Source organism: Euleptes europaea, chromosome 1, assembly GCF_029931775.1.
Source record: "Euleptes europaea isolate rEulEur1 chromosome 1, rEulEur1.hap1, whole genome shotgun sequence".
In the NCBI taxonomy this organism is placed as follows: Eukaryota; Metazoa; Chordata; class Lepidosauria; order Squamata; family Sphaerodactylidae; genus Euleptes; species Euleptes europaea.
The window spans coordinates 47,157,314-47,182,021 of NC_079312.1; the positions used below are offsets into that span (position 1 = coordinate 47,157,314).

The 24,708-nt window shown below is 41.2% G+C and overlaps 1 protein-coding gene across 2 annotated transcripts in view; it reads left to right on the top strand.

Moving 5' to 3' along the window:
- LOC130482862 (contactin-4) overlaps positions 1 to 24,708 on the top strand; it is a 611,972-nt gene that overhangs the window by 247,083 nt on the left and 340,181 nt on the right. For both annotated transcript variants that reach the window (XM_056855739.1, XM_056855747.1), the window contains exon 3: positions 20,668 to 20,808. In XM_056855739.1, coding sequence (XP_056711717.1) covers positions 20,754 to 20,808 — 55 coding nt within the window. In that variant the 5' untranslated portion in view covers positions 20,668 to 20,753. The remainder of the gene's footprint in view (positions 1 to 20,667; positions 20,809 to 24,708) is intronic.

Sequence of the window (24,708 nt, forward strand, 5' to 3'; positions counted from 1 at the left end):
CTTTCAAGCCCTGACAGGTGCTTGCACATAACCATTTCCTGACACAGCCCACTGTGGAGATACGGACAGTCTTAAGAACAATTATCATTCTCTTGTTGTAAGTATGGAAAGGCAACTCTTCCTGCTCCCTGTTTTCTTTTGTTCACATTTACTTGCAGAAAAGAACTGCCATACAGAGTCAGAAATGGGTCTGTGTGGCTCAGAGTAGTTGCTTTCTATGACCTCAGGTAAAGGACTTTGCCCTTCCTGGCAACCTGATTTCCCTTTTATAGGGATGGCAGAAGCTGGAAGTAAAACAAAAAGAAATCCAGTGGCACCTTAAAGACCGACAACTATTATTCTGGCATGAGCTTTGATGAGTCATAGCTCACTTCTTCAGATGAAGTTGAAGAGGACAGCTTCTGCATATAAAACATGTGGCTTCCTTATGATGTTTTAATTTTAAAAAAAAGGTATTTTAACTTTGGTTTTAATTGGTTTAATTGCGTTGCTTTTTGATGATTGTTAAAATATGATTTTATTATGTATGTTTTAATTTGTTAGCTGTCTTGGTGTTCCTTACAAGGGCAGAAAGGCAGGGTGTAAGTTTTTTTAAAAATAAAAAAAGAGTAACTATGGTCTTTCTCAGTAGGAAGAAAGACAACAATGAATCTTAATTAGGAATGCTCAAACACCTGCCACTTCTGTGTGCTTCTCCTTGCCAGGTCTAAACAGAGACTGGAGTTTTTGACTATTGGTTTAATCATTCATTGATCAGTTTGCGGACGTTTGACAGGTTATTTCATTGTATTCCTTAATAACCCTGCAGCACTGCACAATTAGCTTTTTTTGCACATGTACTCTACTCACAAAGCCCAGTTAAGTTCTACTACCCCCATTCTTGCTACGTAACTGCTCCACTCAGCAGGTAGTTGTTTAAATATCAACCTGTATGAACCTGCCTGTCCACTCTGATCATCTTCGGAAGCCCTGCTTCGGGTGGCCCTGCCATCTGAGGCTAGAGTGGCGGCAACCTGAGAAAGGGCTTTCTCTGTCGTGGGGGCAGAATCTCCCCAGGGAGATTTGTCTGTCTCCATCTATCGTTGTCTTCCACCAGCAGGTGAAGACTTCTTTGTTCTGTTTGGCATTCCCCCAGTAACTGTTATGGGCCTCAGTCAAGGTTTTTGGTGCTATGTTACAGCACCTCTTTGTTTCAAGCTGTTTGGAGTAATGGTCTATTTGGGTTTTCAAACATAATGTGCATACAAAGAAACCAGAGGGTTATTGGGAAGTAAGGAAAGTTTCATTGTATCTGTGCAGGTAGTTTGAAAAAAGACTATTTCAGATCATCATGGCCTTATTTGATCATGAGACTGCATTTGCAGGTGCTTTCTCTTCTTTTCATACTACAGTCCGTAACTGAGTACCGTACTTAGAAGAAAAAGAGTTGGTTTTTATACCCCACTTTTCTCTACCTTCAAGGAGTCTCAAAGCGGTTTACAATCACCTTCCCTTTCTCTGCCCACAACAGACACCTTGTGAGGTGGGTGGGGCTAAAAGAGTTCGGAGAGAACTGTGACTGGCCCAAGGTCATGCAGCAGGCTTCATGTGGAGGAGTGGGGAATAAACCTGGTTCTCCAGATTAAAGTCTGCCTCTCTTAACCACTACACCACACTGGCTCTTAGCAGCTTGATAGCTTGTATTTAGGAGAGAGTATTCAGTGTAGTCTTACTTATCCTAGCAGGAGCAGCACTTAGTGTGAGGTTGTCTTTAAATGCATTCATTTCTCTTTTGAAAATGAAAAGGGCACTGAAAAGAGAAAATGAGGGAGGGGGATCAATAATACCACATAATCTGCATACACAAGATGTGTAATTGCAGACATGGATCAGCTCTCTGATAGGCTATCATAACCATTCAGGATGTTTATGGCACTTAGCTAAAGAATATCCTACATAAATTGGATGCAATGCAATGCATTGTTTTAATTCTGAAATGTGTGTGTGTGTGTATGTGTTTATTCAGTAATTAAGCCAGGCAAGGGGTAGTGGGTGAGAAAGAAGGTATTTGAATTAAGTCATGAGCACACAATTATTGAGTGGTGGTTTTGGGCTGAACGTTCTTAATTGCACGGTAAGTCAAAGTGAACCTGGGTATAAACAGCAGGGTTCTCCCTTAGAGTGCGCAGACACCTGCTTTGGCTGTAAAGATTCTGGGACAAGTGAATACTTTAAGATTTTGCTTGTGAAGATTAACTTGGATTCATTTTAAAATTGGCTCCTACTCAGCATTTGCTGCAGTGAATATTGTCTTTTATAGAATTCTGTTTAAGACTCAGAAAGCACACAAAGCAAGTTCTTACTGCTGTGAAGATGTACTAAAAGTTGACAAAGGGGCAACAGTTCTTATAGGGCAAAGGAAACTTTCATACTGGGATGGATAGGATAACTTAATAATTAGCCTGTGCTGAACACCTAGGGTCTATTGAAAAGGTATTGACTTGTATCCAACTTGTTCTGTGCTTGGGACATAGAACTTCCCTGTGTTTCTTTCTGCTCCTGCATTATCTTCTGACCCTAGGGAAAGATTACTCTCTAGGTTGTGGGACCTGCATGGAGAAATAGCCAAATGAGTTGGGGGCTAGAATGAAGAAGGACAGAGAGGGGAGTGGCTTCTCCTTCATCTTCTAAAAGAGCAGCTCTTCTGAGAAAAGCTGATTCCATCAATTTATCTCCTCGGTCCAGCCCACTGACACACACACCTGTTTGTCCCACGGGTCCCACAACCCCATGGATGATCTTTCTGTGTATTGGAAAGGGGCTACGGGAACAGAGAGGAATGCAGGGAAATGCCATGTGCCTTGTGTGCATGGATGGGTGGATACAGGCCGCTAACCTCACCTTTCAAGTCTCCTAACCTTAATTACCGAAAGGCTTAAATATCCTGATTTACAGTTGTTTTCGGAGAAGAGACAGGGAGTAGTACTACTGTCACTGTGATTTCTATATGGTCAGCAGCATTCCAAGCAGAAAACAGTATTTTCCTGAGACTGTCCTTGATCATGGCTCCTTCACAATCTGTACTTTGTGTTTCACACATTTGTCATTGCATCTAAAACAAGCTACTATTCTGGGCTGGTTATTATATAGCAATGGGGAAACAGCTTCAGTGTCCTAAAACTTGGACAGCCATCGAGGGAAGGAAGGGGTGCAGAACCTTGATAACGAAATATTCTGGAAAATGGCTGGATTGGTACAATGCTGGGAAGTGCTTGCATGTTGCACATATATTCCACAATGCGTCAGTGCAGCACTTTGATATGTACATTGTACAGGTCTTGTAAGAAGACTCCTGTGGAGGCAGGGTGTGCTGCTCTCTGTGCCAATATAAATGTTAATTACAACCCTGGGGGCTAGTGGATGGAACACACGATTGGAAAACGTGCTGCCACTTGTTTGCAGATTTCTGTCATAAAGATGTGTTTTATTGTACTGTGAGTGTATTTATAGGAGCCCTGTGGTAAGCTGCAGTACTGCAGTTGAAACTCTGCTCACAACCTGAGTTAGATCCTGAGTTAGATTCAGGTAGCCGGCTCAAGGTTGACTCAGCCTTCCGTCCTTCTGAGGTCGGTCAAATGAGTACCCAGCTTGCTGGGTGAAAAAGGGTAGACACCTCTAAAAGCTTACTTCCACAGTTGGCTTTGCAGGCTGGATTTACTGGGATAAGGGAGGGATTTCAGCTAGTTTTCCCAGCCTCTCAGTTTCTTAAAGTTGCATACACACAGCCCACCTACATCCAAATACAGATCTCATCCCCCCACCCTTCTTTCAAGATGTCAAGGAAGACGAGGAAAATGTAAGGGTAACCTAAGGCGTCATAAATGCAACAATTTCCAGAAGGGTCCCCCCTGCCATAGCCCCCTAGTCTGTTGCCACAAAAGCAATTCATTGGTACAGTTTGTATGTAGACATGTTCTTTTGCTAAGGGTGGAGCTAGTGGGCATGATTTTGCTCACCTGTTTATACATATTGAGATTACACATATGTAACACATATATGGATTTTTATATGTATAGGGTTTGATTCTTAACATAAATAATACTGGTGACTTGGAATTGTTTTTAGGTACTATGAAGAAGAGTGTAACTTGTTAGCTTCTTGCCTTGGAAATTCACCTCCAAGGGCTACTTCAGACATGCAAACCACCCACTTATTTTCACTGCCCAATCTAATATGGAATCCCATGGAGAAACTTCTGTGTGATCCAGGTGGTGCACGGATATAGCCCGCGGTGGCAATTTCTGCAATTGTTGCAAATAAAATGCTGCCATGAAAGCAGACACAGCTGTTGGTAGCCGCTAGTAGTAGATTGGTGTACTTCAAGCACACGGCTCAGTCTGCCACACTTCAATTTGCGCAGTGTTCTTTCCTGGAAAAAGAATTTTAAAATCGATCCATGGAGAAAAAAATATTTTTTCACCAGCACTTCAACAGATATTATTATTTCATTTTGAAGGCTCTGTGGTTTCACCATAGAAAGAGTAGCTGAAATGTAAAGAGGGTTCTGCCATTGCATTTACACTGTGACAGCTGCATGTTTATTTAATGCAGGGTGCCGTTGTTAAACTAGATTTACTATGGAGTGGTAAAGAAATCCTATGTCTATTTGTTTTCTATGAAAAGGTGAGACCTAGCAGTAAATTCTTAACTGTAAGCATGTGACAGCTTCTGGATATGGATCATTTAGGTGATCAACATTTGCTAAACGGCTGTGCACATATTGGTTTGCATTTTTTGTTTCCTGCTACTAGTTCTAGTGCTTAAATTGGTTTGATTCACTATACAGATGGTGAGTTACATTCTGGTGAATAACCACAACCCTTCAAATCCACTGCTGCTTTTTTTTTTAAGTGACAAAAAGGCTACTTTAGAATTTTGCATTAAAATACATGCATTATACCAAATCCCTCAACATTTGCATAAATTAGAAAGTGCTGAATCAAGGAACATTGCTGATAGTGACCTGGCTTGTAGTAAAATTGATGGTATGTTTTCAAAAGAAGATTTGTTTGATGGCATAAATTTGCAGACTGTGTTTCACTAGCATTAGCTCAGCCAGCTGAATTAATGTCGATGTTGCAAAAAAATTCTTACACAGCTAAATATTGCACAACGGATATGCCAAAGAATGCTGGGAGATAAATTCCAACAATTTACTTCTAGTCCCAATTGCTCTGGGAAGCCTATTTTCTCAGTAAGAGGAAATATATCGCTTTCTGGATGCCATTAGTTTGAAAAATTAAGGGTGGATGTCTTTTTACAGAGGGAAGTAGAACGTTAATGGCATCACAGAAGTAATAAAGAACTGGGCTCCCTAACCTTATGTTTGAAAAGTCTGAGAGTGAAGGCGAAACTGTTCACTTAAAGAACTAAGATTTTGAAGCAGCCCTGAAAGGTAGTATCTGGAGGCTAGGAAAGAGGCAGTTAAATAATCAGATAATGGAGGCTACTGAGAAATGGCACTTTCAGTCTTTGCTGGAATATGAACTCTTAACAAAACAGCGCAAAATATTTGGACAGTGAGCTCCACATTTCTCAGTTAGAAGAAAAGAATTTAATTGGATTAGTAGGCTTCAGGAGACTGGTTATTTGCTTGCTTACTTCATTTACGGCCTGTATTTTGGCTCAATGAGGAGCCTTGAAATCACCTAAGCCTGAGGAGAGAGGGTTTGAGGAGGGGAGGGGCTTCAATGCCATAGAGTCCAATTGCCAAAGCGGCCATTTTCTCCAGGTGAACTGATCTTTGTTGGCTGGAGATCAGTTGTAATAGCAGGAGATTTCCTGCTAGTACCTGGAGATTGACACCCCTACCTAAAACACACACACACACAATATTTATTTATAAATTAAATAAATATTATATAGTGACCTGGCTTGTAGTAAAATTGATGGTATGTTTTCAAAAGAAGATTTGTTTGATGGCATAAATCAGCAGACTGTGTTTCACCAGCATTGGCTCTTTTATATATATATATATATATATATATATATATATATATATATATATATATATATATATATATATATATATATATATATATATATATATATATATATATATATATATATATATATAATATTTATTTATAAATTAAATGTCACTTCCGATGCATGAGTTGTCTTTTTTTCTAAACTGAAAAGTCCTAGGCTGTTTAGCCTTTTTTCAAAGGAAAGGTGTTTCAGACTCTTAAACATTCTCATCTCAAATATATGGTGTCTCCCTTGGACTTCCTTGGTGGTCTTCCATCCACGTACAAATCAGGGCTGACGCTGCTTAGCTTGTAAGAGCTCATAAGACCATCTAACCTGGCCTATCCAGGTAACAGTATTCCAATAGCTGCCATTTATTTTTAATCCCTTCCTAATAATTCCCTGCATGTTTTGATTTAAACTGAGTTAATATTTTCATTGATCTGTCCCCTATAATCCCGAGGCCTCTTTCCCACTCCGTTTCCAACCTTTAAGACCCCTTCAGTATATATTTAAAGTTAGGATTCTTTGTATCAATATCGTGGTCGGCCCTGGTTAGTACTTGGATGGGAGGCCACCAGGGAATACCAGGGTTGCTATGCAGAGGAAGGCAATGGCAAACCACCTCTGAAAACCCTATGGGGTTGCCATAAGCCGGCTGTGACTTGACAGCACTTTATTCACATACATATCACTTTGTGCTTAACCTACATTGTTACCCACTCACCCATTCTGAATAAATGTCTGTTTATTCCTACTCTCTACTCTCCCAGTTTTCTTCTGTAGCTCATTTTATTATTATGGCCTGAGTCATACTATTATCATCAATGAAGATTCCTAGTAGTGATGCATGGCATATGCATCAATAAAATGAGAAGCAGTATTTTGCTTATTAGATGATAGCTTTTTAGGCAATCCAATCATGCATAGTATGGTCAAGTAAATATTACAGTCTGTAAAAGCTGCATTTCTGGCAGTCAGTACTTTTCATTTATTTGGTAGAAGTAAACATGAAAAAGACTCAGTTGCGAATCTTATTTTTAAAATGGAAATTGGTTTTAGGGCCAATGAGAAAATAGGCTTTTATTTTAATAAAAAACAATGACTTTTCCAAGAAGTCTGAAATTGTAGTTTAAAGAAGATTGCAAAATGCAGAAATATCAGTGTGCACTGAATATCGTGGTTTAGTGTTTAACACTAAATTTGGCAATATCAGTAATGCCTCTCGATCAAAATGAGACTGGGCATGGCTGCATCTGGCGTTTCTGATGGGCCAAGGGCATCTGTGACAAAATAAGGATTTGAGGCTAGGTCTCCCTTCATAATGCCCATTGGCTCTTCCAGATCTTTTTGTGATATTTTCTGCAAAGAGAATAGGAAGACAGAATACAGCAGTAACCTCATCTTGTTATTCACTATTAACATTTCACCTGTGCCCACAAACTTTGGCCAGGATTTGGCTTCCAATCTATAAAGTACTCTGCTCTTTACAAAAATCATACCTCTGTACTGAGTTTTATGAATACGTCATTGTTTTCCCTCTGCATCTCTGGACTACTTTCAGTGTGGCATATCTTTGACGTGGCAGTGCTCTTCTAATAGGGTTGCCATCCTTCAGGTGGTGGCTGGAGATCTCCCGCTATTACAATTGATCTCCAGACAACAGAGATCAGTTCACCTGGAGAAAATGGCCGCTTTGGCAACTGGACTATATGACATTGAAGTCCCTTCCCTTTCCAAACCCCGTCCCCCTCAGGCTCCACCCCCAAAATCTCCAGGTATTTTCCAACCCAGAGTTGGCAACCCTGTCTACTAAGCTATATGGGAAGGGCTGTATGTTCTCAAGCATGTCCTTTGAAAAGATAGCCACTTGCAAGAGTAATCCTCCAGCATAGAAGTTCAAAATGGGATAAAGTCTATTAAAGTATAGTTATATACCGTTTCCTTCCTTCCTTTCCTGATAGACCTTTTTTAAACAAAAAAATGCTTATAAATTAATGCAAATTGATAATATGACTGAAATTAAACTCTGAAAAGACAGAGATAATGTTGATTGGGAAGGTGGAGATGTTGAACGACATTGTGCTCCCCACTTTTGATAGCGTTCAGCTAACTCCTGCTGATTCGGTTAAGAGCCTTGGGGTTATACTGGACCCAGTGTTATATGCTGGAGAAGTAAGTTAATGCAGCTGCAAAAAATACTTTCTCCCAACTCAGCCTAGATGGCCCCTTACCTCGATACAGCTGATCTAAACTACTGTAATGCATTATATATTGGTCTTCCCTGAAAATCAATTTGGAAACTCCAGTGGGTGCAGAACACCATGGCTGGGCTATTATTGGGAGCTAGATGGAGCATCCATAGCACTCCCTTTCTACAGTCACTCCACTGACTGCCCATCAACTATCAGGGTCAATTTAGGGTATTGGCTATTACATACGAAGCCCTTCACAATCCTGGACTTCCTTGGTGGTCTCCCATCCAAATACAAGACAGGACTTGCCCTGCTTAGCTTTTGAGGTCTGACGAGATTGGGTTAGCCTAACCTATTCAGATCAGAGCCTAAAGTAAACCAAACGATTAGTGAGAGTATTTTAATAGGTTGTTAAGTTAGCCACTCAGTGGCTAGATCCAAAACTTTGTGATTAAGTTCTTAAATATGAAACTAAATACAACGTGCTCCAAGAGTTATGTCTTTGGGATTTTAAAAATGGGAATAATTGATTTGTTTTGATAGTTAGTAAAATGTTGTTGATTGTCTGAGCTGTCTGAAAAGAAAACGCTATGTGAGTCTGACTGTGGGCTGACATTTTGGACTTTTCTGCGCAAAGATTTGGAAGAGGTAGGATACAAACAAGGAACAGAGCCAACACTCTTTTCCATTATGTTGCACTGTCTCCTTTTGTTTGGATTATGGTTGAGTTTTGCAGCAGTTGATAGCAGATGTGCTATAGAGAGACATGGCTTCCCACGCGCCGGAGAAAGAAAAAGTTTGACAATTATAAATGACTAGGCTGAGTTAAGGGCTTGTTTCTTTTTTGATGGTCTGTGGCTTCTTGCGCTGGGATCAAAATGAAATCTCTTTCTTGCCTGAATGAAGAGATTTCAGTAACTCTGTGTGTTTTCGGCTGTTTCAATGCCAGTTATCCCCCAAGATGAATGTGGTGTATAAATGCAATAAAGAAGCTACATACAGTAAGTTGATTGCTGGCAAGTATGCCACGTGGTATTTATCATCTATCAAATGGTTCAATAGCATGTAAATCTTAGAGCCTATAAGAGAGAGGAGGATGCTGAGACTTTTTGTGTTGTGATAATGCTTGTTGGAGGAAGACGTGTGAATGCAGTTTGTTTGATGATGCTTTTGGCAGGCTGCCACGACTCTTCCTCTCTTCTGGGTTTCTCCTTTTATTTACCCTCCTTTATTTATTTATTCATCATTCTTATATTCCGCAATGTGGGGAAAATGTAATTTTTGAAAGACCACCTTTGCATAAAGTTTTCATGCATAGATTTTTTTTAGTGAACACCAATTCCATCACTGAATTAATGTCAGATAACTTGTTAAAAATTAAAAAAATGGGTGCTGTGTGGAGCACAATAAAGGAGGGGAGTTACTTGTGCTATGAGAACTATTCACAGTGGGTAGCCGTGTTAGTCTGTTTGCAGTAATCAAAAAGGGCAAGAGTCCAGTAGCACCTTAAAGACTAACAAAAATATTTTCTGGTAGGGTATGAGCTTTCATGAGCCACAGCTCACTTCTTCAGATACAACAGAAGTATCTGAAGAAGTGAACTGTGGCTCACGAAAGCTCATACCCTACCAGAAAATATTTTTGTTAGTCTTTAAGGTGCTAATGGACTCTTGCCCTTTTTGACTATGAGAACTATGTAAGTAAAAACAAAACCCAACCCTTAATATCTGGTTATTTCTGTAGCGCATCTACATGTAGGTAACTGAGGTGGTGGCATACTTCTCCTCTTCCTTGTATTTTCATTGTGTGTATCCACTGCTTGCTTTAGTCACTCCAGCATCACTATGTACTATAGAAGAAGAGTTGGTTTTTATATGCCGACTTTCTCTACCACTTAAGGGAGACTCAAACCAGCTTACAATCACCTTCCCTTCCCCACAACAGACACCGTGTGAGGTAGGTGAAGCTGAGAGAGTGTGACTGTCCCTAGGTCACCCAGCTGGCTTTGAGTGCAGGAGTGGGGAAACCAATCCAGTTCACCAGATTAGCCTCCGCTGCTCATGTGGAGGAGAGGGGAATCAAACCCGGTTCTCCAGATCAGACTCCACCGCTCCAAACCACCGCTTTTAACCACTACACCTCGCTGGCTCTCTATAGACTTCTGTACCTCTTCTACTTGAATTGAGTGCACTGGGGAGCTGCTGTTGAAGTGCAGTAGCATTAGGCTTCAGGTACATGGGTAGTAGCAATCTAAAGAAAAATGTCTGTGGATACATCCTCTTTGGTCTACACATAGCAGGGGAATTGAGTGGTGGTATCATCACTCCAGAGTGCAGAAAACATATGCACAATTTTTGAATCCCTCCTATAAAAATGTAATGCTTTAGATATGGGGAGAGATGCTTTAGTTCACATTTCCTATTGTGCTGTTTTTTAAGTTATATAATAGATTTTTATACAGGAGACAGGTTTGATCATCCAACCTGTGTCTGAAGTGGTGCAATGCATTCAACATTCTATCCTTACGCTGCTGCCTGTGTAGACACAAGACAGTGTTAGGATCAAACTAGGTGCAACGTGATCGGTGATCAGGATCTTCTTTTTTAATTCAAGGTAGCATGAGAAAGGGAGATTTGATTGGGGGAAATGCCAGTACGTGCAACTTTGGCGGAAGGGTGATTTGCACTGAGGAAAAGGGCTCATTTCTCTTTTCCCTGCACCAATTCCGTGACCCGATTTCCCTCCCCCTCAGCTGCTCTAAACTTCTTCTTTTTAAGTGAAAGATCATGGATTTCCCATGTCATGACTAATTTACCCCTTAATTACATCCAGGGAGCAACAACTGAATTCTCTAGCTCCAAGAATCTTGAGTTAGACAGACATCCTAGCTGTGACAAGCACGCACACTCAGAAGTAGACATCACGGACTTCATTATCTTCATTATCTTTCTTATCAAATAAATATACTTAGAACTGTTGCACGAGTAGATTCCAAACCACAGGAAAGGAGAAAATTGATCTTAAAAAAATGGAAACAGAATAAGTTAAAGCTAAGAGTTAATTTTTCTTCAATTTATCCAATTCTATTTTTATATTGCCGTTACAAGCTTAAATTTGGTACATAATGGAGGGAAAATGCTGCACACAAGTAAAGCTTAGATATGTCAGAACTGGAGATAAGGGGAAGAGGGCAGAAACTTTTTTCCTTTTCTGTCATGTCTTCCTTTTGTTCTGGCCCCTGTTCACAGGTTATTGTGCTTATAAATGGAACTGTGAACGCTACCACCAGAGATAACGACTCTGCTATTGCTTACATGATTGTTTATCAGGGATGAATTAGAGGTGAAAAATGAGTGGCCCTGATCTTGCTAGCATCGTTAGATTTTAAAAGGGCAAATTAATGAGATTATGCCAGTGTTCGTTTTCTTAATCTCTGAATTCGAATGTGATGTTTACTGGGACTACTGTAATAAAAGCTTAAGCACATACAGAAATTTCACTTAAGGGTCTTTTCTAGCTCTTTCATGGCTGCCCTTCCCAGTCTCACTCTCCTTCTGATTTCTTGGTTGCAGTCTCCCTTTTGGTTGACGATGGAGCCAAGAAACAGAAAATCTTGAACCATTTCAGTTTCTTCAGGTGTCAGCCTTAAAGTTGTGTAATTCCTCAGTAGCCCTTTAGCCACTGCTTTTACTTCTTTGCATGCTTATTTATGGTAACAAACATACAGCCCACTCCTGTACATACTGCTGTGAAGTAAATTCCACTAAGGGAAACTCAATAGAGAAATTTTGGAGTAATATATCTAGGTTTACTCCCAAGCAAGTGTGCAGATGATGGCAGCATTCGCTCGACAAACAGTTCTTGTAGAAGATACCATAGTTGTTTTACGCTTGTGCCTTATTTAGGTGATAAGCAGTGCAATTCTAAATGGATTTAGAAGGGTGTCACTTTGTTCAGAGCCCCGTGGCACAGAGTGGTAAGCTGCACTACTGCAGCCCAAGCTCTGCTCATGACCTGAGTTCAATCCCAACGGAAGTTGGTTTCAGGTAGCCGGTTCCTTCAGAGGTCGGTGAAATGAGTACCCAGCTTGCTGGAGGTAAAGGGAAGATGATTGGGGAAGGCACTGGCAAACCATCCCGTAAACGAAGTCTGCCTAGGAAACGCCGGGATGTGACATCACCCCATGGGTCAGGAATGACCCGGTGCTTGCACAGGGGACCTTTACTTTTTACACTTTGTTCAGGATTGCATGGTAAATGCCAGGTGTTGTGCGATCTGCTTCATTAGCGGTGGTTTACTTTGATATTTGGCAGAATTGGCACACTCTAGCATGTAGTGGGCAGAAGAAAAATAAATGGGAAGCAACTGCTAAGAAACGTACTTCTGCTTCTAGTTCTTTAGAGATATGCCTGAAACATCTTGTCAAGTACACTTTATAGGGAGAGTCTGTCTATGCAAACTTTTTTTATGACAGACTGTGTTGTTTCCCTTTTGAATGGAAAAGGTGGAATTGCTTCTTCTATGCAATATTGCTTATCTGTCCAAGATGCCTATAGATTTAACAGTTTGTGTATTGCATTTGCTCAGAAACTCTGAAAAAGAGCTTCTAAATGCTTTTTCGACTCTGCCCATGTAGCTTCTTCCACTACCTTAACACGCTTAAAGTTCTTACAGTCAACTTTCTATCAAAATCCAATTACAAACAAAGGTGCCTTTCAAAACAATTTGCTGCAGCTGGATGAAATCGCCAAAAATACGGTTAGAAAAAGTGTCAGCACAAAAGTGAGGCCTTCTCCAGGGGAAGAGTATTAGATTCAAATAATGTTTATACACAAACACACATATCTCTCTTACTTTTTTAAAAGACAAGCGGTATATGTGTGTGTGTATACACACACAGCTTTTCTTTTAAAAAGTAATAGAAATGTCCTGTTTTGTTTCTGTTTGGTCTTGACCCTTTGGGTAGTTTCCAAACACTCCTGTGTTTATGGAAAAAATAATGTGTAGAAACTTGATAAACCCATGTATGATAGATTTGTTATTCTTTTCTACTGATATGTTTGTATGAACTTCCTGCCATGGATTTCACTAAACAGAAAAAAATAGGGTTGCCAGCCTCCAGGTACTAGCTGCAGATCTGCTGCTATTACAACTGATCTCCAGTCGATAGAGATCAGTTCACCTGGAGAAAATTGCCACTTTGGCAATTGGACTCTATGGCATTGAAGTCCCTCCCCTCCCCAAACCCTGCCCTCCTTAGACTCCAGTGGCTGAAGAGGACCAGTGGGATCATGGAGGGCCCAGCACCACAGAGGCACCTGCTGACAACAGTCTAGCAGCACCAGAGGCATCTTGCCTGAGCCTTCCAGAAAGCACTGTACTGTTTATTATTATTATTTTTATTTATTTATTTCATTTTTATCCCACTTTTCCAAACAAGGTCAGGCTCAGAACAGCTAATAATATTCTATGACACTGAATCAAACAGAACATACAAGCCATACAACCAACGTAAAACTATAAAATCAGAGATTAACAATACATCTGAAATACTGAAAGATGGTGTCCTCAATCTTCCCTTAACAAGGGTGCACAAGAAGCAGCAGTAGTCAGATATAATAACATTATAGGGACAGCACAGAAACAAATAGCAGGGGATCATTCCCTGATAGGGAGGCCAAGTGATGTACAACAAATAGCTAAAACATAGTAATACAGCAATATAAATAAAACAAATCAGTGATTAAAATATTATAACAGATATCAAAACGTACTAACTCACCATTTTAAACTTAATTGATATCTCCTTCAGAAACCTTAGATCTTAATTTTTATTTATTTATTTATTTTTGCTGCTGCTAGGGCAAACAGAGAAACCCTGTATGTTACATAAGCATCTATGTCAGACAGCAGAAATTAAATTTTATCCTCATCCGAATATACCATGATGACACATAATGTTCTTGCTAAGAATTTGGCCCTAGGACCATCATACAGGGGGGGGGGAAGGATATAATGAGGTAAGTTTTCCGGTTTTGAAACCTTCCAGAGAGCCCTCACCATCCTGAAATGGTCACAAGCCCTCTGCTGGGCAGGACGTGAGCCTGGGCCCATACCCACCCCCACCCCAGGAAATACACTCACTCTGCAGGAATGGCAATGACAGACGGCCCCGATGGCCCAAAGAAGGCAAGATGCATGACTGACTGCATGCAACCCCATCCCAGAGCCAGGGAGTGAGAACAATAATTCTTTGTAGGATCCTGGCCAAAGCACAGTGCTGACAAAGGAGATCAACCCCTGCCAGCAGGGCAGCTGAATCTGATTACATCCCAGCCTGTTTAAGCTGAGACTTGGGGGCAGCTGCCTTTCCGGATCAAGGGGTCCACTAGGTTCAAGCCTGTGCTCCAGCTCCTTGCAGCTAGCCAATGCCCTGAAGCCTCACTACCTAGACCTGAGGGCACTGCTTCCCAGGAGACCAGACTAGGCTTGCCTGCGGAGTGCAGAACAAGTTCTCACAATGAAGTGAGAAGTGGGTGCCCTGAAGGATTGGGTATTGTTCTTATTGGTACAAGAATGGCATCATTTCTGTCATGTCACTTTCCCACAATCTGCTGGATGTCCAAGTCAGGGACTCACACTTTATCATAAAGTGCCGAAGCAGGCATGGCTTACTAAATGTTAATTTCCAGTGAGGCTTATGGGAAAGCTTTTATGTCTTACCATGAAAGCAATGCACTGAAAGCTGTACTTGTTCTAGGAAATAATTGCCTTCTTTCAGCAAAGGCATTTATGAGAAATGACATGAGAAGGTGGGACTAGGCTACGAGGTTGGTGAATTTCCAGTACCTGTCTGAACATCCTGGAGTAATATATTACAAGCTCATTGCTGCATTTTTTATGCACAGCAATATCAGGAAGATTTACATATAAGCTTTACATTTCTTTTTCTTAAGTTTATATTATCTTATAACAGAGTTGGTATTCACAAATGGGGGAAATACGTTGTGATAAGGAAAAGTGGCAAAGACTAGCTAATTCACTTTCTAAAGAAAACAGTCTAATTATAAAAGATTGCTATTATGCCAGCAAATAAACAAATACATTTTAATGGCTTAATTTAATCTCTTTTTCAAGCAAAAATAATCAGCACCGAGGAGCATGTGAAAAATATTAACATACCTTTAAAAAAACATTTTTTAAAAAAAAAATCAATACAATTTATTTTTTTAGAAACATTGGGGTAATTTAACAAACAAAAAACACAAGCAGAGCCTGTTGGATCAAAGCAGTGGTCTATCTAGTCCAGCATATTTTTACAGAGTGGCGGAGGACTTGCCATGGAGGACCAAACAAACAAAACATAGAGGCCAATGTCCTCTCCTGCTGCTGCCCCTCCCAGCATTGGTATTCAAAGGTTTGCTCCTACGAGAAAACTTTTTTTCCTGCTTAAGTCACACCATGACCTGCAAATTCAAAATTAGCGAAATGTAAAATTTGACGATTACTCGTTAATTTTAATGAATATTTATAAATAATAAGCTATGAAAAACAATGTTCAGGGGTTGTTCCTCCGATACACAAGGATCATTATAGAGGGGAGCTCCATAATGGTAGAAAGCCTGAATATATCTGAATACAAGCACTGCTTAAATTATATGTTATGTATAAAGTCTGGGGCTCTGACCTGGATGGCCTAGGCTAGCCTGACCTCGTCAGATCTCAGAAGCTAAGCAGGGTCTCAGCCCTGGTTAGTATTTGGATGGGAGACCACCAAGGAAGTCCAGGGTTGCTGTGCAGAGGAAGGCACTGGCAAACCACCTCTGTTAGTCTCTTGCCATGAAAACCCCAAAAAGGGGTCGCCATAAGTCGGCTGCGACTTGAGGGCACTTCACACACACACACACACACACACACACACACACACACAAAGTCTGGGTGCGTTGATGTATTTTGGAGTACAAACTGGAGGCCCATGAAAATCACAGGGAGAGTTCAGCTGGGAAATCCCACTCCACCCCTCAGTTTCTTCCCATCCAGGATTCTCTCAGGGACTTGAATTTGTTGCTTTCTCTACCAACTTTAATAGGTTCAGCTGCTCTCAACATTCCTGTTATTTTTAGCCTCTAAAAAGCTGCTTTTAGAAAATGTTTATGCTGCCTTTCCAGAGTCCTATTCAAGGAGACCCTGAAAGTTAAAGCAAAACAACAAACCCATAAAAAAACAACAGCATAAAACTATTAATTATAAACAAGACATAACAGCTTAAGACAACATCCGGCCACTTACAAGTAATAGTCATAAGATCTTAGGTTAGAAGCAAACTATAAAAGCAGCTTTAAAAAAATGGAACTCCTTTGTTTAGAAGCTTGGGTAAAAATAAATGTTTTGGCCTGGCACAGGGATAGTCACAATGTTTTCAATCTCTGCACTGCAAAATAGCAGTGAAAGAGTTTCTTTCTCTTCCCTTCCCTCCAAGCTGCACTTTTAATCTCTGCATTGCAAAATGGAGAGGGTAAAGAGACTGTTTCTCTCCTTTATCTGCAGCCCAAGCCAACAGCTTGGGGTGAAGAGGGCGTAAGGGAAATGATCTGGTAAACAAAATTTCCAGGATAGGGACCAGAAGAACCAAACTTCCAGCTGATAACTAGGAGTTGGCTTCTGATTCCCCCCTCCCCCCCCCAAAAAAAAGCATGGCTAGGTAGAAAGCAAAATTTGCCATCAGAAACAGACTCCCAGCTGATCTCACTGAAATGAAGGGATGGTACCTCACTTTAAGTCCCTGGAAATCTCTCCCAGCAGTTTCATGTAGATGTTAAACAGCATGGTGGGATGAGATGGGCCTTATGGGATTGCAGAGCATAAATTCCAAGTGACTTATTTGCAGTCCCCCAGGACCACCTTCTGGGATCAGCTAGTGAAGAGTGCAACCAGCATAGTTTCCCCTATAGCTTGATTTTATATAAAACATTTTAATGCCGCCTTTCCATCTGTTCAGGGTCCCCAAGGCGGCACACCTAGAAACATTAAAACATTTGAACAATTAAAGACATTTAAAATGATAAAATAATTAAATAAAACACATCAAAAAAACAACACCAGAACAAGGGAGGAGGGCCAATAATTGCTAAAGACGAAACAAAGTCTTCACCGGCTGGTAGAACATACCGATCAAAGGAGACAGACATCCTGGAGAGGAAGTTTCAAAGTTTTGGTGCCGCATTCAAGAAAGACCTTTCTCAGGTTGCCACCTGTTTAGCCTCTGATACTGGAGGCAGAGAAAGCAGGCCCTCCACAGGATGACCAGTAGGGTTGCCAGAACCCTCTTCGCCACCAGCGGGAGATTTTTGGGGCGGAGCCTGAGGAGGGCGGGGTTTGGGGAGGGGAGGGACTTCAATGCCATAGAGTTCAGTTGCCAAAGCAGCCATTTTTCTCCAGGTGATCTGATCTCTATCGGCTGGAGATCAGTTGAATTAGCAGGAGATCTCCTGCTACTACCTGGCAGTTTGCAACCCTAATGACCAGAGTGAACCAGAGGTTCATATGAGAAAAGGTGGCCCTTAAAGAATGTTGGTCCCAGGCTGTGGAGGACTTTAAAGGTCAATATCAGCAACTTAAATTGAGCCCAGAAGTAAATTGGAAGCCAGTGAAGACGGAACAAGACTGGAGTGGCAGCTTATTCCAGTCATCCCTCTGGCTGCAGCATTCTGTACAAACTGCAGCTTCCGGACTGTCTTCAAGGGCAGCCCCACGCAGACCACTTTGCAGTAATCTGATCTAGATGCTAGCAGGTCATGTAGCAGTGGCAAGGTCTTTTCTGCCTATTAACGACCACAGCTGGCTCACCATCTGAAGCTGCTGAAAGGCAGCCCTGGTCATCATTGGCCTCTGTTTATCCAACAGGAGGCCTGGGTATAGAAGCATCCCCAAGCAACGAACCTGCTTCTTTAGGAGGAGTGCAACTCCATCCAGAACAGGGGATGACCCATTTCCTGGGTCAAGCCTTTCCCTCACCAGTAACACCACCATTTTGTCTGGATTACGTTTCAGCTTGTTAGCCTCATCCATTCCAAAACTGCCTCTAGGCACCTTTTTGCAGCTTCCACAACCTCTCTGGGATCTGCTGATAGCACGAGATAGAGCTGAGCATCATCTGCATCTTGGTGGCAACTCAGCACAAATCTCCAGATGACCTTTCCCAGCAACTTTATACTTTGAAAAGCCTGGGGCTCAAGATGAAAACTTGGAGAACCCTGTAGGCCAGAGGCTGAGGGTTAGAGCAGCAGTCCCCAAGCACCACACTCTGAAATCTACTCTTGAAATAGGAGTGGAACCACTGCAGAACAGTGTTCCCCGTCCCCAAAGGGGATCCAGACAGATTCTATGATCAAGGGTGTTGGAAGCTGCCAAGAGCTGCATCACTCTCCTGGCAAAGATCATCAGTCAGGTCAATCACAGCCATTTCCATCCCAAACCAATGCCTGAATCCAGACTGAAATGGATCCAAATTTCTTATGGGGGTTAATTGAAAAAGTAATAGTTTTTTTCTGAGTACCTGAAAAGTCTGAGTACGTAGAGAAACAGATCCCAGCGTGGTGTAGTGGTTAAGAATGGTGGTTTGGAGCGGTGGAGTCTGATCTGGAGAACTGGGTTTGATTCCCCACTCCTTCACATGAACGGCGGAGGCTAATCTGGTGAACTGGATTTGTTTCCCCACTCCTACACACGAAGCCAGCTGGGTGACCTTGGGCTAGTCACACTCTCTCAGCCTCACCTACCTCACAGGGTGTCTGTTGAGGGGAGGGGAAGGGAAGGTGATTTTAAGCCGGTTTGATTCTCCCTTAAGTGGCAGAGAAAGTCAGCATATAAAAACCAACTCTTCTTCTTCTTGTGTGTGGGTTTTGCTGCTTGCCTAATCGCCATTCAGTGTACTATTATATACAGTGATTCTTTCAAATGTTATTAGAGAGAAGCTGATGAATGTTGTGTACAATTTAGTAGAGTCTGTAGCATGCCCTTTATAACAAATGTTGTAATCATTCACTTACATTGTTATTAGGTTCTGTTGATCAGCACTTTCCTACTTATCTACAATCAGCCTAATCCCCATGCATGTCAGAGTATTGGGATATATTCCATTAGTCTTCTTGCCCTTCCGTTGCATTGGCAGATTAGAAGATAAGAATTCGTAGTCTTCTCAGCACACTAAACCTGACTTTATTAGAATTTGAGCAATTTAAACTTACAAAAGCAGGCAGGGATCTCTAATGATACCACTTCACTTTCTATTAGGCACACAGTTTGTCTTATAAATATGAAAGGCTCTTTAATTTCCAGACATCAGGGAGATGATTAAATGATGAAAACATATGATTACATGGATTTAAATCTTTAGTCTAAAATGCCTGGTATGGATTCAGAATATCAGGATATATATCTTTTATAAAAGCTCTCTCCCTATATATGGTATTATCATGGATTATTTAAAGGGTCTCAAATATCACTTAAAATTCAAAGATTGGGAGAGGGAAATAAAATTCATATTCTAAGTTTTTAGGGAAAAGTCCCTTTGTTGCAGGTGTCCTTTCTTGAAGCTTGGGTATAAGGGAAGTGCCTTTAAAAAAATTGGATACAGAATGGAATCGTGGTTTTCCGAAAATAAATTACCTCCAGTCAAATTGTTCAAAGAGTTTAAGTGTTTTGCCGACATGCTGACCCCCTCACTGCCCCACAGGTCTACCAGGAAAAAAACATTCTGTCATGCAAGTGATTTGACTTAAAGTGTGGCAGTTAATCTCGGGCTATCTGCACAGCTGGATGGCCATGAGCAATGGGGAAGCTGTGCCCTGGGCTTCCAGGGTAAAGAGGGATATCTTGCTATCCTCTAATGGCTGACCCTGGCTTTGTATACGGAAGTGCATTTATCATCTGGGACCTGTGTGCTATCCTTGTGACCATTTAACTTGCTGTAGTAGGAACCACTTCAAAGCTGCCAAGGTTTTTTTGTGTGTGTTTTTTTTAAGTGGGATGATATATGCTTAGCAGAGTTTAATCTTCAAACGATTTTTTCCAAACACAATTAACTACAAAACCATTTACCGGTTCGGTGAGATGGGAACATTGAGGCAGAGAGGTTAACATGGCCTGTATAAGGCCCTGAAAAGATAAGTGAGCAGATCTAAGACCATCAGGAGAGCGTTTGGCCTTCTCCTTGTGAGGCAGAAGTTTTTGTTCTACATATAAACGTCTCTTTCTCACACGCTAGCCTAAAAAAAACCAACCACCTGAAGTCCATGATTCAAAAGAGTTATTGTATCCTCCCTCTCTGAATGACTTAAGGTAATGGCTTCTCTGTTTTCCTTCAGGTGTAAATGTCTTTCAGATCATATGGAGAGAATCTCAAAGAGCATAAGGAGCTGTAATCCTAAATCTCATTGTAATATATCTCTTTGTATCCCTACAGATTAAAGAGTGTATAAAACTGAAAAGAAACAGCATTCCTATCGCTACATATTGGACTCGGGCCTCCTCTGACCTCCGAAACTGAAAATGAGGTTGCTATGGGAACTGCTCGTGCTGCAATCATTCATGTTGTGCCTTGCAGGTAAAGTGTCATTTAAACAAAAAAAACGTTCCCCCCTTCTGTATTTCTGACTTTTGTACATTAATTCAAAATGGCACTGAGTTTCATATGCAAGTGGCCTGCATTTAACTATGATGGTGATATCGATGTTTTTAACTTGCTTCATTGGTATTGATCAGTACCTTTCATTGGTAGGTTCAGACTATTTCTGAGATCTGTTTTGGACCTTAAAAAAAACACCTCTGAGTGACTTGTTGACAAGAGTCATTGTTCTCCTTTTCTATGCTAAGGATTTCAGTGGCCAATTGAACATTCTTTTGACGTGTTTCCACCGAGAGTGGCGCTGCTACAAACCAGATGCACTTAACAAATTATTGACTGAGAAATTCTCACCCTAGCAATGCTACCTTTTATTTGAGCAGGGCATTATTTTACCCTTTGGCCTTCATTTCCTTTGCTTGAATATCGAACCTCCCTAGATATGTGGACATAACATCTTGCTCACAGTTAACACACTGGATATAAGATATGATTTTTCCATACGCTCTAAAATAAAAATGTACCCGGTAGCCTAGCAATTTAGAGCATAAAAGGCTTACTAAGTTTCAAGAGCTCATTAAATCAAAACAAAGCACTACAACGTAGCTTTAGTTCTTTGCAAAGTTAAATGGCATGCAAAGGTCCTGGGATGCTGAGTTATGCTAAACAGTGGTTTCCAGTTTGCCAGAGTTCATCTGTTAACAAATTGGACTTAACTCACATGACTGAGTAAAAACCATTTCAGTGCAATTAGAGCTCTGTGTGAAATCCAGTTCATTTTCACGGTAAGCCCACACCAATACCACATCTTTTGAAAAATTGAATGTGGTTTTTTTTCTTGATAATACATGGTTTGGTTTTTTATATCTTAATTTTATTCTATACACCTAGCTGTCGAGCTTACTGTTACAAATTGTCTATCTTCAGTATTATGAATGGGTATATCATTACTTCGCTTTATTGAGGTTGAATAGCCCATACACCATACACCTAAAGAATTTAATAGCAAAACTAAATTTAGCCGTTGTCAACTGTGCAGTTTTTGCTATAGCCAGGGCCTATCATTAGGGTTTTGGCTGACTTGGCAACTGGTGAGTGATTGTGGAGCAAAAATGAGTCTTAATGGCTGTTAATGGGCAGAAATGACTCTCTTGTTTTTGGAATATCATATTCTTCACATATTAGAAGGGATAAAGAAACAGTTTATGGCCATTTGGACAGATAATCAGAAAGACATTGGTACCTTTAAACTAAGGATAGATACACTGTGGAATAATATTGGGGAGTTCATTGGTTCTCGTAGGTTATCCGGGCTGTGTAACCGTGCTCTTGGTATTTTCTTTCCTGACGTTTCGCCAGCAGCTGTGGCAGGCATCTTCAGAGGAGTAACACTGAAGGACAGTGTCTCTCAGTGTCAAGTGTGTAGGAAGAGTAATATATAGTCAGAAAGGGGTTGGGTTTGAGCTGAATCATTGTCCTGCAAAAAGTAACAAAGGTAATGTGCTAACCATTGTCCTGTAAGTATCAAGATAATGTGCTAATGAGGGTGTGGTATGTTAATATGGAACCATTGTATCCTGAAGTGATCTGTTAATGTGTGAAATCAAAAGCTAATCTGCATGGCTATTGTTGACTGTAGACAATAGCCATGCAGATTAGCTTTGGATTTCACACATTAACAGATCGCTTCAGGATACAATGGTTCCATATTAACATACCACACCCTCATTAGCACATTATCTTGATACTTACAGGACAATGGTTAGCACATTACTTTTGTTACTTTTTGCAGGACAATGATTCAGCTCAAACCCAACCCCTTTCTGACTATATATTACTCTTCCTACACACTTGACACTGAGAGACACTGTCCTTCAGTGTTACTCCTCTGAAGATGCCTGCCACAGCTGCTGGCGAAACGTCAGGAAAGAAAATACCAAGACCACAGTTACACAGCCCAGATAACCTACAAGAACCAATGAACTCTGACCGTGAAAGCCTTCGACAATATTTTTTAATATTGGGGAGCATACCCAATATATTAGGTGATGTGAAACAGTCATCTTGTTTGTGGGCTTCCTAGAGGCTGCTGGTTGGCCACTGTGTGAACAGACTGCTGGACTTGATGGGCCTTTATCTGATCCAGCATGGCTCTTCTTATGTTTTTAAGGCTGATTGCCAAATTCTTTTAGAAAGGATATTAGTATCAACTCTTGGTCCTCTTCCATACAATTGCAAATCAGACCAAACACCAATCTATGGGAGATCCAATGAGAAATCCAATAGAGATGTACATGTTTGGTATATTTGTTTCTCTCCCCCCCCCCCCCAGTTTTGGTATAGATTGAACACATTAATTTGCTAAAAACCAAGGAAAACCCTATCTCTGTGTTGCAAAGAGCAGGTACAGCACGAGGGGGAGTTGGAAGTCTTTGATGGAAGAATGGAAAATAGCAAAAGTCTCCCCTACTGTCAGTGGAAATGTTCAGTGGTTCAGTGACTTCTTTTGCTAAGGCAATAAAAGGCAGGTAGAGCTTGATTAAGATTTGGTAATTGGCATTCCCAGCCCATCTGTTCCTGAGTTGTCTTCCTCTTGCTTTCTGGTTTGGGGCTGTTTTGTTCTTGTATCATCCCAAGAGAAGCTGAAACCAAAAACTTTTAATTAATTTGTATGAGAAAGAGCATGTATTTTAGGTTTCTAGCGCTAGGCATCCAGGATTACAAATGTCAGCAGCCAGCCACTAATTTGTTTACTTGTAAATGAAGGTAGAATCTCATAGTTCACATTTAGAGTAAGGGAAGCTTGTTTCTTCAGCATAAAAGCACCAGGGCCTTGAGGTTATAAGAGATCTACATATTATAAATAAGTCAAAGAATCACAGAATCATGGAGTTGGAAGAGACTTCCAGGGTAATCTAGTCCCACCCCCTGTACAATGCAAGAAATTCACAACTACCTTCCCCTCACACACCCCAGGGACCCCTGCTCCATGCCCAGAAGATGGCAAAAAACCCTCCCGGATACCTGGCCCATCTGGCCTGGAGGAAAATTGCTTCCTGACCCCAAAGTGGTGATCAGCATTACCCCGGGCATGTAAGAAAGGGCCACAAGAGCCAATCACTGACACAACCCTTCTTGCCCTCCCTCTCATGATTGCCTAAGTTCACAGAATCAGCATTGCTGACAGATGGCCATCTAGCCTCTGCTTAAAAACCTCCAGGGAAGGAGAGCCCACCACCTCTCGAAGAAGCCCGTTTCACTGAGGAACTGCTCTAACTGTCGGAAAGTTCTTTCTAATGTTTAGCCGAAAACACTTAATTTAATTTCAACCCACTGGTTCTGGTCCGACCTTCTGGGGCAACAGAAAACAACTCCACACCATCCTCTATATGACAGCCCTTCAAGTACTTGAAGATGGTTATCATATCCCCTCTCAGTCATCTCCTCCCCAGGCTAAACATACCTAGCTCCTTCAACCTTTCTTCATAGGACTCAGTCTCCAGACCCCTCACCATCTTCGTTGCCCTCCTCTGGACACATTCCAGCTACATCCTTCTTAAATTGTGGTGCCCAGAATCACACAAAGCCATGTGATTCAAACTGTATGACTTTGTCTCACCTTGGAGCAGCTTTGCTATTTGCTGTTCACATCATCCAAAGCCAGCACTGCATTGGCAAAGTGCCCATGCACATGTGTCAGGGCAAACTGTTAGGCACCTCCATGGTACCTAACCACAAGCCTTAAACAGAACTTTCATTGACAGACTTTTAGAGCCTTCAAAGTGAAAGGGGGGGGGAGTGCAGCTCCCTGCATCAGTGCTCCACTGAGAACCATAGCATCCTGTGGACGAGTTTGCAGAGTGTTGTACTATGGGAATTGAG